The 17435-nt window shown below is 39.4% G+C and overlaps 1 protein-coding gene across 2 annotated transcripts in view; it reads right to left on the reverse strand.

Annotated features, from left to right (window-relative positions):
- CDK8 (cyclin dependent kinase 8) overlaps positions 1–17435 on the reverse strand; it is a 154178-nt gene that overhangs the window by 97418 nt on the left and 39325 nt on the right. For both annotated transcript variants that reach the window (XM_054015399.1, XM_054015398.1), the window contains exon 2: positions 240–315. In XM_054015399.1, coding sequence (XP_053871374.1) covers positions 240–315 — 76 coding nt within the window. The remainder of the gene's footprint in view (positions 1–239; positions 316–17435) is intronic.

Here is a 17435-nt window from a genome sequence, read left to right on the forward strand (position 1 = left end):
ATTATGATGTATGCTTAAATATGCAATAATAAAATGTAATTTAGGAACTGCATCATTCTTCTGCGAAAAGTTAAACTCTTATATAAGGGAATTAGGTTTACTTTAAACCTCAAATTGAAGATTTTCTTCTGTATTTAGAAAGGTAGATTTATTGAATCTAAAACATTAAATTAAGATGTATTCACTTAAAAGATAATTTATTAAAATCTTACTGATAATAAAAAAAGACTGTTACTTACTGCTATTTCTCTGCATGCAGACATAGAAATTCCAGTACCTTCTATTTGTTTTAAAGCATAATCTTTATCATCTTTCCTGTGAAAGAAGAAAAGAAGTTTTTAAAACACTGCTATGTGCATTAAGGCAAACTTATGCACTACTCAGATAACAGCTTCCAATCAATTTAAGTTCTGTAAATCATGTTCTTTTGATAGTTTTTAATGCCCTGCTTGCTACCTTAGAAATAAGAGCTAAGCTGTATTAACTACCAGCACCTGGATTGATAACCTCAAATACAAGTAGTCAGTATATTAGAAAACATTTTTCGGTCCTATTCAATACAATGACTTCAAGAATACATAATTTTACATTTATCACATATGAGAAGTTAGTCTTTCAGTGAAGAAATCTGGGGTATAAACAATTCGTAAGATGATAAAATTACAAGCACATCAGCTTACATAGAAATAAAATGTATTACTCTGGAACACTCACAGTACAGATTTTGAACAATCATGCATACTTGTATATCCCAAGAGGTACATTAAATTCATTAAAACTTGTATGTAAAGGAAACTTATCTTCCCTTTCCTCCAAACCTCAAAAACTAAAATTTCATACTGAAACACCTGTTACCCAGCAGTAACTTCAGCGTTTTGTTCAGCCCTGCAAACTGAAGATTCTTCTAGTTCACCATTAATAAATGTGAAATACCTGAAACTAGAAGTTGTGGGAATATCGGGGGGGGGGGGGGGTGTATTTATTTTATTAATACATTTGGTGTTGAAGCCTGTTAATAGCTGCAGCTACAAGGAGCAATGGCAGGAAAGGGCTACCTGTCCTGGACCTCTGGGAAGCCAGGTCTTTAGCCGCACACACACCACCAGAGTCTTTCCTGTCCCAGGAGCACTATGAGGTGGAACTCAGGACACTAAGTAAAACAATGTTTCCAATCTGTTTGCACATGCTTCATAAGGGTTTGTAACAGGCTAGAGAATTATTCTCTGAAGATTCTGTCTACCCCAAGTATGCTCCACCTGCACCCAGCTAGTAAGCATGCTCCAATCCAGAGCTGAGTAGGACTTTTTGTTCAACCACTCCTTCCAACAGCCAGGGCCACTATGGCCCGGGGAATTGGAACCGACAACAAACAGACTGTCTCTCCTGTGCTATCAATGCTCCCAAGTAATACAGAGAAGGTGAGAGTAACCTGACTTGTTCAAAAAAAGACAATGACAAAGGCAGGCTGGGGTAGATAGCAGCAAGCTAAGGCAGGACAGAGGAGGAGGGAAAGCAGCAGAGGAGAACAGGCTAAAGAGCGACAGCTAGGGGATAAAGGCAAAAGCAGGACATGCTGAAGGAAGGAAGACACCACTACAGAACGCTCCCCTCTCAAACCTGGAATAGAATCCAGAATTCATGACTCTCAACATCCCTCAGTTATTTGCAGCAGTTGTGAAGCCTTAATTTGCCCCCTTGCTCATAAATATTAGGACAGTCTTTAATTAAATTAGCTTATACCGTTTCCACAGGACCCGTACCTTATTCAGTGCATAGGAGGGACGATACTCAAGCAATTAGTCAAGACTGCAGAGTGAGTGATACAGTTACTTCTATACAGCAGAACCTCAGAGTTACAAACACCTCAGGAATGGAGGTTGTTTGTAACTCTGAATAAAACATTATGATTGTTCTTTCAAAAGTTTAGAGCTGAACATTGACTTAATACAAGTTTGAAACTTTACTATGCAGAAGAAAAAAAACTGTTTTCCCTTTATTTTTTAGTAGTTTACATTTATCACAGAACTGTACTGCATTCGCTTTTTCTGGTCTCTGCTGCTGTCTGATTACGTACTTCCAGTTCCAAACGAGGACTGTGGTCAGCTTGTTGCAACTCTGGTGTTCGTAACTCTGAGGTTCTACTGTATTACAAAAGTTGGAAAGTATGTAATGAATGAGGCAGAGGACTGCAGGAAGAAAAAGGATGGTCTGCTGGTTATGCCAGTCAAATCCACCCCGGAGAACCAGATTTTATTCCTGCCTCTGCAACAGAATCTGTAGGTGATTGAATCTGTAGGTGGTCCTGGGCAAGTCACCGACTCCAAACTTTCCACAGGTGGTCACAGTATGTTCCTCATTTTCTGCATGCCCTGAGACACCTGGGGCTTGATCTGCAGAAGTACTGAGCACTCACAATTGCAAATAAAGTCACTAGGAGCTATGTTCTGAACATATAAAATGCTACACAAATGCTAAATATTCTGAAATAAAAATAAAGCCCAAGGCATCTCAAGTTGGACTCTTAAAATTAGTGGACAATTTTCCTGTGCTTCAGTTCCCTGTAAAATGGGGGGAAATGCTGTTCTTATTTCATAGAGATGCTGTAAAGAAAAAAAAATTGTTTGTGAAACACTCAGATACCTTAATGTTGTGTCTGTGGCAGACATGTTGTTGCTATATAATGATTTTATGAAACTGTTAAAACTAAGAAAAATAAAACTGGTAAAACTACTATAAAACTCTGTACAACTACCATTTTGCATCAGAAGCGCATCAGAAACAATGACAAAGTTCCAATCCGGACCACGCAGCGATGAGAAGGAACTGGAGATGTGGTCAGTCTGCCCTGCCCTTTATTGCCTCAGACAGTCACACGAGGCGAGCCAGGGCGCCTGAGCAAACCAATGGACACTACTTTCAAATTCTCCAACTCCTGAGGCTTACGTAAGCCTCAGTGGAATACAACAGGGACCATTACCCAAAGTAGAATTGGTTTAGTTTAATGGGAACTAATGGGAAAACAAGCAGGAAGACGACACCATAGCTCTAGAAAAGCAGTCTCCCAATAAACAAGACAACTGCCAGGCTGTTAATGAAAACGCTACTTTCCACACCCATCCAAAGTTTTATAGCTGTTTTGCCAAGGCTAGGAGCCAAGAGGTCAAAGGAACACTAAATGGTTAAACAGACTTTCTGAAAGGGGGAAGGGAGAACTGTCAGTGAACTGTTCTCTGGGGAAACAGACTGACATGCACAGAGACAGGTTCTGTGGGACAGTTCGAACAGTTGGGGACTTCCCAAGCTTGCAGAGGATATTAAGCCTTAGGGAAGGCAAGCATGTGTACAGACAGTTTATTATTTTTATTTTAGTTCTGAATGCTTTGGTTCTAAACAATATTTTGCTTTCAAAGGATGTCTGGTCACTGGATGCCACTGTGCATAGTTCCAGAGGAGCAGAACTGCAGGTATTAAATGTAAGTTGGGCCTGATGAGGTAATCTCATTTAGTACCTAGGGACTGCATCCCAAAGCCCAGTCTGAGTGGGAGATTCACCTGATTCCACTCTGAGAGGTGACAGCTTGAGGCATCAGAGTTAGTGCACTCAAAGACTGGATGAGGAGTTAGAGGCACAGTTAGCCCAGTGACTGTAATACTGCCATGGAAAAGATAAGAAAAAACTGTATTGAGTGCAGGATTTGACTGGTGTGCAACAAACATGTCCTGGGGCCACACATTCAATCAAGAAAAAGCAATACTGAATAGCTACCCACTCTGAGCACTGTGCATCCCGTTCGGTGAATGAGACAAGAGTTCTAAAATAATATATGATCATGTAATTAAAGACTATCATAATGTACATGCACCAGGGGTCTTACGATTACACGAGCAATCTTAATTCACATATTACACAATTTGAAAGCCTAACTTTGCAAATGTAATTTTCTTGTAATGTAGCTTTTTGTGAGTGTCTAAATATAAGAAGAAATAATAATGGTCATCTCTGGCTGCCACCATGTATTTCAATACATTTCCTCAAATTTTGATACATTTTTTAAAGTACCTGTATCAAGAGAGATTCATAAAAAGGAGTTTACCTCAATTTTTCAATGTGATAACACTTGTTCTATAATCCCTCCTCCTCCCCCCTCCCTTTTTTTGATCCGCTTTCCTTGTTGTGCAAGGTCTAATTTAGATTGTAAATTTCAAATGCAGGTCCCTACGTGAGAAGGAAATTAGGGACAATCGTGAAAAATTACCAATCTTAGGTTAAAGAACAGCACCCAACAATGTTTTACTCAGGGTAAGTTTTTATCACAATGTATAAACCTTGTTGAAATATGGGCCAAAGTACCTTATATACCGGCTTGCTCAGGGCCTGGGCTATCTGACACAAAGTAAGACACAGCCTTTAAAATAAGAGGAAAGGTAGCCACCCTTTAATGGGCAGGAAAAAGCAGAAAAACAATATTTTACAGAAATTGAGCTATATAAAAGATTAACAATCAAAGTCATTGGAAATCAGTTTATAACTCACTTTTACAGCCAAGTATAAGCAGAAGCAGTACAAGTGATTGCTTGGCAACCCAAACCCTGGGTTCTTGGCAGGCTCACAAATGTTGTCAACTACATTTCCCCCTTGTAGCAGTGGGGCTCTGAGGTACGTCAACTCTTTTTTTTTTCCCCCTCTCTCCCCCTCCCCTCCCTCTCTCCCTCCCCACACCAATCCTCCATCCAGTAGCAGGACTATCAAAGGAGGTAATTTGTGACCTAATTTTCTTTCACTCTTACCAATAGCTTTGTAATCCACAAATCACAAAACTAACCATGACTTCTTTAATATTTCATAGATTTGCATTTTCAACACAACTGTAAGAAATGTCCTCGCTGGTGATGGGCAGTTGGTAGACTCTGATGTGAATAACGGAAGTTCACTTACCATGTTGGTCTTGGGAGTATTAAGTGTTTACTACAGTTATAATGGTATGAAGTAAATAAGCTAGCACATTAGGGGGAATTTTTTTTTTTTTTAAATATTCATTTTCACTTGCTATGAAACTACTACTAACGCATATATTACCATATAGAGCAAGTAAGTCTACTTGCAAAACCACTGTAACTGAATATTAAACTCTAATTTTGTTGTCTTTACATCTTGATTCAGTAAGTAAAAAAAAAAACCATCAAGCAACAGTGACAAATATTAACTGTTTGGAAAACCAAAATTAATTAGAACTTTAGCACAGCATTAAATGGAACAGATTATTCAGTCTATCCACAGAAATATTTTTTTTATATATCTATATCTATATAAAGGGAGCAGGAATAGATCCCTGAAGATAAAAAAAAAAAGTTAAAAGCCTGGTTTTCACAGGGTTGTAATTTAAAGGCATACTTGAAACGTAGAGATGTTTGTAAAGTAATAGCAATAAGCTTTCCTTCTCTAAAACTGTAAGGTTAGCAATTTAATTAACATCATTTGGTTATCAATCATACACTTTTTTTTTTTGCAGACCTTCTCCGTTTTATATTTTTGATACTTAATGTAAACAACTCTATCATCAAGATCTCCATGTTAGTTAACACTGGTCCACTACATACCCAAAGGTCTCATCTAGAATACTGTGTGTGTATTACTGGTTATCTGTCTAAAAACAAGATTTTAGGATTAGCAGGGGTTCAGAAAATGGCAACAAAAATTAGTATAATGGAAGCACTCATATGAAGAGATAGAGAAAAGATTGGGATTGTTTACCTTAGGAAGGTGGTGAATACAGAGGGGATAGGATACAAGTATGTAAAATAATGACTGGTTTAGAGAAGGTAGATAAACAGCTTCTGTTATTCCCATCTCAACAGAAAAAAAGGGGCATTCGATGAAATTAAAATGTGACAAATTCAAAATTGCTGAAAAATAACTTCACACAGCACATAAACCAAATAGGGTCTTGAAATCAAAAATGTCAGGCAAACTTAAGTACAGGCAGTGCTACCAGGTCCACCCATATAAAGACTTAAGTAATGACAGTGCTAGCAGAGACTGTAGATAGAACAAAAAATTTAGTGACTGGTGAACTAGTTAAAGAAATATCCTACAGTATTGACAGCACATCCATTTTTCTCTATTTTAATGTAATTTTGTATTGTGTATTATACTATTGTGTAAATATTTTACCACAGGCATAAGAGCATAAGCTATATTTCTAAAGAATGTTACGTAACCAAAATAGTTGCCAAACACTGGAAAAGAAAAAGAAAAGTGAGTTCAAATGTACCAACATACATATTGCTGTTACGTTAGCCTGTTAAGAGATCCATTAAAGTTACTATCCACTTACTTAAAAGCATACAAAGCTGAAAGTTGTACATGTAGGTAATCTACAAAACTGATTCTTACCAGTTCCCAAAGTGTTTTCTTACACCCAGATGTTCATCTTGTAGGGACGATTCTGCCTTGTCAGGTGGTGCTGAGTACCCACTTAACATGGTGCTAAGCACCCCCCAAAGTCTATTCCAGTCAACAGAAATGGAGTACTAAGCACCTCTAGGAATTGCTTAGAACTTTGTAGGATCTCACCTTTTGTACATTAGGTTCCTTGTGAATAGACTGGTCTTCTATATGTATGTACAATGCCCAGCACATGGGGCCTCAATCCTGGCTGGGACCCGGGACACTGTATTACTACGTGGCCTTTATTTAAATTAATTTGATCATCTATGTCAAATTAAGTAAAGTCGAAAAATAGCTAGACACAAAATATTGTGCTGAAGCTTTAAAAGCATCAAAATCATGTGTGGTTATTCCAACTAAAACATATTAAGTTACAGTAAAAAGTTCTCTTGGAATTTAAATTAAATTTGTCACATTTTAAGGACACCTTAAAACAGAGCCACATGTTTTCAACTACATATCTGATAGACGAATACTCTGTCTTAAACCTATCAAAGGGACTTCATTCTCATTTCCCTCTGAAGTGTCTACACTATAACAACTCTAATGAAGTGTTTAATTATCTAAGATGCTCACTCCCCTAAAGAACAGAGAAATCTTGATAATTAAAAGATTATATATATAAAAAGAGAGTGTATTGGAATATTAATAAATATATATATATAAATAAATAAATATATAAAAATAAAAATGTATGTATGTATGTTAAATTCTACTCAAGTACACCATTAACATCAACAGTATTAGAATGAAAACATCCTAAAGAGCAGATACAATTATTAATGACAAAGTAATTTAGTCTCAGCAGTACTAATTTAAAATTCTCTTTATCTAGCTTCCTTCTAAGCTACTGTCAAATTTGGATTTTACTCATTCAATTAGAAATGAATCTCTGCTATAAGCTATTTTATCTTTGCATGATTAACTCAGACTAGTGCAGTACACCCACCTCCCCAAAAACTGTATAATCAATAGCAGTTTAGTTATTAACAATGAAATACTAAAACACCAAGTACTAGGGGTAAATTAGTAATTATGAGGTATTTCAATTTTCAGTAACACTGGGAAACCAGATAAGGGAAAAACAATTAATAGCCATGATTCCCCTCAACACTGAAAAGCACAAAACTTTGAATAATGAAACTGGAAACAAATATTTTGTTTATTTTTATTATATTTTATTTATACGCATTAATCACAATACATCAAGTTCTAAAGATCAAATCTTCAATACGATGATGGAGAAATTAATACAGAATTAAACTACAGCATTCCTACTGGCAGGGGAGGCTCTATGTTTTTTGCCACCCCAAGCACGACAGTCAGGCGGCCTTCAGCGGCATGCCTGCGGGCGGTCCACTGCTCACACGGATTTGGCGGTGTTTCTGCGGGTGATCTGCCGGTCCCGCGCCTTCGCCGTACCGCTGCCGAAGCCGCGGGACCGGCGGACCTCCCTCAGGCATACCACCGAAGGCGGCCTCACTGCCGCCCTCATGACGACCGGCACGCCGCCCCCCAATGGCTCGCCACCCCAGGCATGCACTTGCTGCGCTGGTGCCTGGAGCCGCCCCTGCCTACTGGTACTCCCCAAAGTAATGTATTGAAATAAAGCACCTACAAAGAACAGGTGGTGGGGGAGGGGGAGGTGTCAGAAAGTGGCTGCAGATTTGAAAAGAAAAAAAAAAAAAAAGATTTCTGTAAATCATAAATAGGAACACTTACGGTCAATTTTTGGCACTTCTATTTTGTGCTAACCACAGGCCAGGGCCAATATCTTCATTATGCTTAAAAGTAACCAAAACAGGCTAGTTAGGCTTTTCAAAGTCTTAGCCTAGCACACCATATATGTAGACCAGGCACCTAAAACGGACACCGGCACTCCCTGAAGAGCCATGCTCAGAGAAACCCTTCCTGACATGAACAACAAGCCTACAAGACTTCCCTGGAGGTGAACTCTGATCTTATAAACTCTATTCTATTCTCTATAGGTTCTTCTGTCATGCTCATCACTGTAGTATCTGAGCGGGTGATCTGCTGGTCCTGCGCCTTTGTCGTACCCGCCGCTGAATTGCTGCCGAAGCCGCAGGACCGGTGGGTACGGCGAAGGCGCAGGACCGGCAGATCACCCGCTCCATTCCCTGCACTACTGGAATGTCCATTCCACATTCCAGTAGCGCATTAAGCAATATGACTACGGTAATAACGTCAAGTGTTTGTTCTATCATCCTCTTCCCAGGGGGAGAAATGCATGCAGTGGACATGGAGTGTTTTACTGCTGTATGTTTATGTTAGAGAAGGCACGGTCAAAGAAACATGCCTTGCATTTACAGCAGGAGGAGGAGAGGAATAAACAGCAAGTCAGCCTGAATAAAGATACACATTCCATTTTCAACCTTAAAAGCCACTAACATTAAGCAAACAACAGATCCCTGCATGACTACCTAGAAACATCCCCATTTCATGACCGTGGGCGTGGCTAGGCTCAGGGGGAAAGAGGGTGCAGGTATCTGGGCAAGGGGGGCACCATGGCTGGGCTTTGGAGGGGAACAGGTTTGGGTGTATTGGCTGTGGGGGGGGGGGGGGGGGGAGGGAGGGAGGTGCGCACAGAAACAGGAACTGGGTTGTCATAGGGGTTTCTTTAACTCTACTTCTGGGGGGGGGATTGGGGTGTGTGTGTGTGTGTGTGTGTGTGTGTGTGTGTGCGCGCTTGTGTGTGTCCGTCCGTATTGTTACAGACATACTTGCTGACAGGTATTTTGAAATAAATTACCAAAATAATTGAAACTGGCGTGATTATGTAGTGTTAAATAAGATTTGCAGAATTTTATAATAATGTGTGCAGAATTTTTAATTTTTTGGCACAGAATGCCCACAGGAGTACCCCTTCCTGAAGGCCCACCACATTGCTTAACCACGGGATACCTGGGTAGGTTTACCATTTTTCAGGTTCCCAAAAAGAGGACACTGCTGGAGGGGGAGGAAGGATATTTGGAGAGGTTGTGTGTGTACAGGAAGAGGTACCTGCTGACTCACTCCTGAGGTGGGTGGCCAGTGTTGCTCCCATCATGGTGGCAGGGCAGCTGGCGCAGATCAGGGCAGCAGAGACAGATGTCCATCAGCACCTCCTTATGCGGCTTTTCCCTCCTCAGGGCTGGGAGCTGGGTGTGCGGAATCTGGCAACTGTGAGGGACCAATCAGATGCAGATATAGGGGAGGCACCAATTGGGAAATGGACCAAATAAGACTCTTTCTGAGCTGCAACACCTGCTCGGCAAAAACCCCGGACATTGCCTCTTATTTGAAATATCCACACAGACATTGCCTATTTTTTGATTCTCTGTCTGGGAAAACACAGATGTATAGTAACCCTATCCCTCAGTGTTTTGAGTCCCACGGAGTCTGAAAAGAGTGTAGTCCCAGTTCTTGTCTTGGGAGCCCTAGGCACACTCTCAGGGTGCAGATACTGAGAGTTTAGACCACATGGCTGTATGCCCAGTCCCTGGAATTAGGCTGTGTCTACACTGCCACTTTCAGCACTAAAACTTTAATTGTTCAGGGGTGTGAAAAAAAAAAAAACACCCCTGAATGACAAATGTTTTAGTGCTGAAAAGTGCCAGTATAGACAGTGCTTTATTAGTGTTGACCTTTCAGACTCTCTCAGAGCTTCAACACCACACATCTGCAAGAATTCCATCATAGCACCAGCCTTCTGATTTACCTCTACAAGTGGTAAGTGATGCATGTAACAGATATTTTACAATGAAGTCTAACACACTATTGTTCTTTACTTAAATACAGGAAGTACAAATCATATAGAAAACATACATCATGAACACAATCCCCCTCATGCTAGTTCACCACCCTTACTTCAGGAATCTTGTGTTGAGGCAGGCAGGCAGGGTTTTGCCCCTCCCCTCACTCTCCACTGCATCAAGCTCCTGCATGAAAAATGATTGAAGATTGCACAAGTAAAGCTGATCCTGTCCTTTATAACCTTCCAGTCTTCTTTATTAGGTCAGTCTGTGGTCAGTCTTAACAGGTGACCAGAGTCCTATCAGATGACACTACTGTCAGGCAACCTTTCCCCTGACAAACCAGCTCTCCAAAGCAGTATCCCACTCTATTGACCATGCCATTTGTATTTGAAATGATAAGCTATCCAAATTTCACAACCCCCTTCTATCAGCCCTATCCTGTTGGAATAGCAGTCCAACATGGAGATAAGAAGTAACCGACAAGGTAAAGAACCCCATACCTCACCTATCTGTATGTATCTTTTATTGGACCAACTTCTGTTGGTGAGAGAGACAAGCTGTCAAGGTTCCATAGAGCTCTTCTTTAGGTCTGGGAAACTAAGACTATGTCTACACTGGAGAGCTTATAGCAGCATGACTGTACTGATGCAGCTGTGCCACTAAGATCTTGTGTAGCACTCTATGCCAATGGGAGAGAGCTCGCCTGTCGACATAATTAAACCACCCCCAATGAGCAGCAAGAGGAGAAGTTCTCCAGCCAAAATAGCGTTGGTGTCTTCATCTGTGGGGAGCTCGCTTCTGATGATGAGGAGTTTAGAGTGGGGAGGGGCTGCTAGATAGGGGGGTTCAGGAAAGATTTTTCAGGATGTGGTCCCCATTGAATATGGGTTGTAATTGTTTGATGCTATCCCATATGGGTTCCAATGTTGTCATTTACCATCCCACTGAGGATGTGTATGGGGGTTTATTTCGGTGTTGAAGCAAGTTCTCTCAGGATGTTTGGGTGGCCTGTTCCATGATGCAATCTACTTCTTTGATGGAGCATCCTTGTTTGGTGAAGGTGATTTTCGATCACTCTATATCTGACCCAATCAGTCGTCATCCTCAAAGGAAACCTGCACAACACCTTCAAAACATGAGTCTGGGAGTGTAAATTCATAACTTTGTTAGACACTAAAAATCATGGACTGAATAAGGGCACTGCATTTATGGCGAATTACAATCTATAACCCATTTACAACCCCCTCCAGTTGTGGGGTGCTAATGGGCCACCTCACCTTGAATGCTCTCTTGAAATGTGTGTTAACTACCTATGCTAAACAAACAATCTGTTCCCTATGTATTTAGAAGTGACAGGAAGTTTTCAAGACCTGAGGAGTTCTGTGTAAGTGCCACCGCTTGTTTCTCTCACCAACATAAGTTGGTCCAATAAAAGATTTTATTTCATCCACCTTCTCTATTATCCAGGGACTAACATGGCTACCAACACTGCATACACATACTTCAATATCAAACAGAATTCTTAAGTTGTACAGATTCTCCAAATCACCATTGACCAAACACCAGCTTTTCTTCCCGTCCTCTGGAACTTCTCCAGTTTTCATTATCAGTGGTCCAGACAACTATTGAGCTAATTATTTTAAAGAGACCTGCCTATTTGAGGGACTGTCTTTCTCCCCTAGTAATACTGCCATAATTGCAGTCCACAGAGGAGCTCACACCATAGTCCCTTTTGTTTAAAAGGATCTGAAGTAATGACAGGGCATTCTCCCTTAACTTTGGAATCCTACCCAGTCCAAAAGCAGCCAATATTCAATCAAGATTCAGAGCATGCTGCAAAGCCATTCTCTTTCCTAGACCTTTGGAGAAAAAGGCTTGCACTGAGGGCTGGAATGTGTGTACCACACAGCGCACAGTCAACCTGTGGAACTCCTGGCCTGAGGTGGTTGTGAAGGCTAGGACTATAACAGGGTTTAAAAGAGAACTAGATAAATTAATGGAGGTTAAGTCCATTAATGGCTATTAGCCAGGATGGGTAAGGAATGTTGTCCCTAGCCTCTGTTTGTCAGAGGGCTGAGATGCATGGCAGGAGAGAGATCACTTGATCATTATCTGTTAGGTTCACTTCCTCTGGGGCACCTGGCATTGGCCACTGTCGGTAGACAGAATACTGGGCTGGATGGACCTTTGGTCTGACCCAGTATGGCCATTCTTATGTTCTTATATTCTATTAGTTATTTTCAGTATGTGCATTAAATATACCCCAAAGAAAATGGAGTAGAAATGGTTAGCAATTCAGCCTGATTTGTGTGTGCATGCAATGCACTCATCTTGGGCTCTACCTCTCAAGAGATTAAACATTGCATAATCACTTCTATCCAACAGTGCTTGTTGATATACGTATTTTTTCCATCACTGCAAAATACACCATTAGATAAAAAGTGTTCTCTTAGCTTTCTAAAGAGGCATTTCATTTACAAACAGCAGTATGAATTTAAGACCACTTGCTGAACAGAGCTGCTCTTTTTCCTTCCTTAACAGTCATTCTTAAACAATCTGCCATGGACTCAACATTGAGGTATTTTTATTTGTAAGAAGGAAGTAAGTTTGACCTTTACTACACCTCTCACTACACACAGCTGAAACCATACTCACAACCCAGTGTTTAATCCAATCACACCTATATTTGTTTCAGAGTAACTATGACATTTAAATCAAAAGGAGGAAGTGGAAGAAAAAAAAATGAAAGCATTTTTGAGTTAAATAATAAAATACTAAGTGTTATTGACAAGTTGTTTTTATTTTAGTAGTGGTGTAATTTTATTCTATCACTTAACATGTAACAGGAGAAAAATTTAGCTTCTCTAGTTCACTATTGAAAGGAAGACCTAGTTCATGAAAGTATAAATCTATGATCCTCATTGATACACTGGCAGATATAAAATTAATATCTCATTGTCACCCATTATATAAATACATCAAAACTATATCAATGAAAATGGCTATAAAGAGGAAATTTAACAATCATCTTCAGTAACCAAGTAACTTGTGGTTTCCTTTAGCTATGTCTATGAGAATTTCTTCTCTTGCCACATTCTTCACTCAGACACATATCCATACCCTCCAACTCCGTTGATTCAGACCTTCTATGTGCCTTCACAGTACAGAACCATGAACTCATTCTTGCCTCTTCATCCCATTTATTTTGCAACAAACCTACTTTGCAGAATTTCCTGTATATGCCAATATTGTCTACTGCTGAAGTCTTAATTCATACCTTCATCTTCTGTAGTCCTAACCATTGCAACTTCCTCTTCCATAACTTCCAAATTCCAACTCTCTAGATTCTATCATGTACGGAATGCCACTGTTCACTCTTATACGTACAAAGTGGTAGAACCACATATTCCCTTGTTAATCACTGGTGGTCTTTAGTATTATACAGCACACAGAACACAAACCTAAGGGCTTTCAGTTTAAGAGGGACATACTGAAATAGGATTCAGTGGGAACTCTAGAATGGGAAGAATATGGAACTTTTTTTTTTTTTTTTAAACCTCAAACTCATTTCTTGTGGGCATTGCAGAAGCAGAAAGTTTTTAATAAACTATAAGAAGAAAGCGGCAGTGTGGTGAATTGGGATGAAAAGTTGTATCATCCACAGGGGGCAGCATAGAAGAAGGCACGAAGACTGGAATAGAAGGATCAAATGGGGCGTAGCTCAGAAAAACACAGAATGATTTGATACAGTCCAGATACAGGCTGCAGCAGAGTTCTGTGTGGCCTCAAAGGATAAGAAGTTTAAACATGATGCAGTATGTGACGGAGAGTCAATTATTACAAGATTGAGGGCAGAAGTGAGTGGGAAAAATATGTGATCAAACCAGCAACAATCCACAATGGAACAGAGCTTACTGAACTGGCTCACTGGTGAGAGAAAAACCAAGAAAAACACTGATGCAATAGGTTCTGAATAACTCTTAGCTTTAATTTGTTATACTGAGTTAAGTATAAATGGAATTAGTTTTAGTACCACACTGTTTACTTTAAACCTAAACTTTTACATGTGTATACAAACAGCTCTACAACTAAATTGCATTATACTTATATTTTTAAAGCTAAATCCAACACTTGAAGTGTCCACGGTTATGATGGCAACAGTACATCTTTTACTAAATTCTTTGGATACAATTGCAAAGGGGAGGGGGCGAAGCAACCGTATAGAAGTAATTAAATCCTTGAAAGAAAAAACTGGAACAAATTAAGCCCAAAAGAAAATTTAAACGAACTGCTTTAGTAATTTTAAAAGTTCTAAACTGAAAAAAACCCAAACCAACCAAGGATACCACAAACTCTTCTATTCAGCATTGTACAAAACAAAAAACCTTTCCTGCCTCAAACATTTTATAATCCAAGGCCCCAAATCCTGAAATCTGACCTGTACAAGCAGAAATGTATACCTACAGAGCATCACTGAATGCAGAGATCTGCTCATATGAATCAGTTTTCAAGATCAAAGCCTAAAAGACAGACACAGCAGAGAAAGGGAGGTAGCTTGATAAAGCACAAGTGTTCTGGAAAGTGGATTGCAAAGTAGTGAGGTAGCGAAATTGGCAGATTACCATGTAATTTAGGTTAGTCAAGACCAAGGAAGACTGTGAGGAATTCCAGAGATACAATGTTAATAAATCCAAAGTAGTGCACATTGTGGAAAATTTCAGCTACTCATACACCTCACAAGGATCTATTCTAAATGAAGTGTATCAACTCAAGAAAGGGACTTTAGCATCAGTGTGGACAGCTCAATAAAGACCTCTGCTCATGGTGCAAGTAGTGGTCCAAAAAAGGCCAGCACGATGTTAGGATGCATAAGGAATGGGATGGATAATATAGAAAATATGCCATTCGGTACTTAAATGGTGTGGCCTCATCTGTAATATACTGAGTAGTGTTGCCTCCTCATCCCACACTCAAAGGAATTAGAGGGGGGGTTAGAGACAAAAATGAAATAAGGACATGGGGGGGGGGGAACTCATAAGAAGAGAGACTGAAAAGACTGGAACTGTTCACCTTAGAAAACAGACACACAATAAAAGTATGTAAAATAAACAATGGTAGAAAAGGTCAATTGGAAGCTTCTCTTCCCCCGTCTCATAATGCAAGAAGACGACGACAGTCAGTGAAATTTAGAAGGTGGCAAAGTCAAAACTGATCGAAGGAAATATTTTTTCCACACAGTATAGAACTAAACTCTAGACCTCACTGTCAAAGTTATTGAGGCCAAGAACTTAACGAGATTCAAAAAGGGATTGGAAACATATGGATACAATAATATCCAAAGATATTAATGGTAACAAATTTTGAAAAAGATTAAACCTCATGCTTCAGGGCTTAAGCCAATATCTGAATAATAGAGAGCAGGGTGAGACCTAATGTGCAGGACAGATTATCCCACATCTACCTGTTGTGGGATTCTTATACCTTCCTCTGAAGCAATCTGTTGCCAGCCATTGTCAGAGACAAGATACTGGACTAGATGGACATCAGTCTGAACCGGTATGGCATTTTATATGTTCCAGAGGCCAGGTACAGCAATTACACATTTCAAACGTGCGTAAAGAGATTCAACTATAGACAGCAGATTCTTAACTCCTGTAGTGCTAAAGTAACACTTCATGCTGATATAAACAAAAATATTACATGGTGTACTGCACATTTGAAAAACCTAATAAAATAAATATTAGACTTAGACATAGCAGCTTTCTTAGAGAACATGGAAACGCTATTGCAATTCAGTATCCAAGTTTGTTCACCACTTGAATACCATTCAGCAAAAAAGCACAATGGAATTTCTTCTTTCTAGTAAATGTGTTGCACTACATGGCTTGATATAAGGAAAACTCAAACGAGATAAAAAAATGTATTTGAGATGGTTTAGTTACAAAATAGAACGGTTTAATTTTATTAAATGTTAACCCAAAGAATAACTGTAATGTACAACTGGTGGTTGATCTGGTATTGGAATGCATTACAGGGTTGGCCTGAGATTTTCTAAGCGAGTAGGAGAACTACTACTGCTAAATTCCTTATACTACTTTGGAAGTCTCAGCCACATTTCTTGAATTTGGCTGAAAAGAGATGGGATATTGTGATTATGCATTGCTGCACATCCTGGGAACAAGTGATGTACTACAAGTACAGTTGCTGTCCCGTTTTTTCTCCCCATAGTAAATGCAAGCATTATGCCTGCTGGTATGAACAATGGATAAAATAAGATTGGGCAATGGGAAGACTGGCAGCTCAGAATAAAACAAGCCCATTTTAATCTACAATGCTTTAAGGGTGGAAGGGGGGGGGAGGGGGAGTGATGAAAGCTGATTATTTTCATTCATATTTCTAAGTGTGCTATTTTGCTTATCTAGTTGTATTTCACTTATGTGGGGGCTGTGGTCTTATTTTCCCTTAGTGCATTTGTATAGATCATATTTGCCTGACAGACATTTTGGTTCTTAAAGTGAATGAGCTAATAAATCTATATGAGTAAAGGCATTCAGACCTGAGTCCGTCACTCCATCCTTTAAATATATAGGATTATCCAAGATGTTTAAGTTCGCTGCAATGCCTATAAGCAACAGGGTGAATTAAGGACATGGTGATATCTTTAATGCTGAGTTACCCTGCTTTTTGTGAGTTGAGGTTAGGCCTTTTACATTACTTAATCATTTTTATATTAAATATAATTTGTTAAGACTGTTTTGAGAATCCATTTTCAGTAATAAATGCCATAGAAATACTGTACTCGCAGTAAAGAACAGTTCACATTCCAGTTGCAAGTCATGAATTTCTTGAATTGATCATGCATGTACCAACCTAAAAGTCTGAACAAAAAAAACACAGAAGCTTAAAACATTAATCACACACACACACTTTACGATACCAATTGGTAACTGCTACAAAAATGGCTTATTTCTGTAAAGAAACACACACAACAGTCTAAATGCTGCAGGGAGAAAAAATGTTACTCAATGCTACAATCACACTTCTCCCAAAGCAGGCTAGGCACATACCAAACCTCCTTTGGAAACACTTTGCAAACCTCAAATCCCATAACAAATGGAAACATGGAATGCAGAAGTAGAAAATCAGTGAAGATAGACAGCTAAAACATTCAAACCCCATTCAGGAAAACAAAACACCTAGATCAGAACAGCATGCTTGCTCAGAAGCAACCA

This window comes from Malaclemys terrapin, chromosome 1 (assembly GCF_027887155.1).
Source record: "Malaclemys terrapin pileata isolate rMalTer1 chromosome 1, rMalTer1.hap1, whole genome shotgun sequence".
NCBI classification, from domain to species: domain Eukaryota; kingdom Metazoa; phylum Chordata; order Testudines; family Emydidae; genus Malaclemys; species Malaclemys terrapin.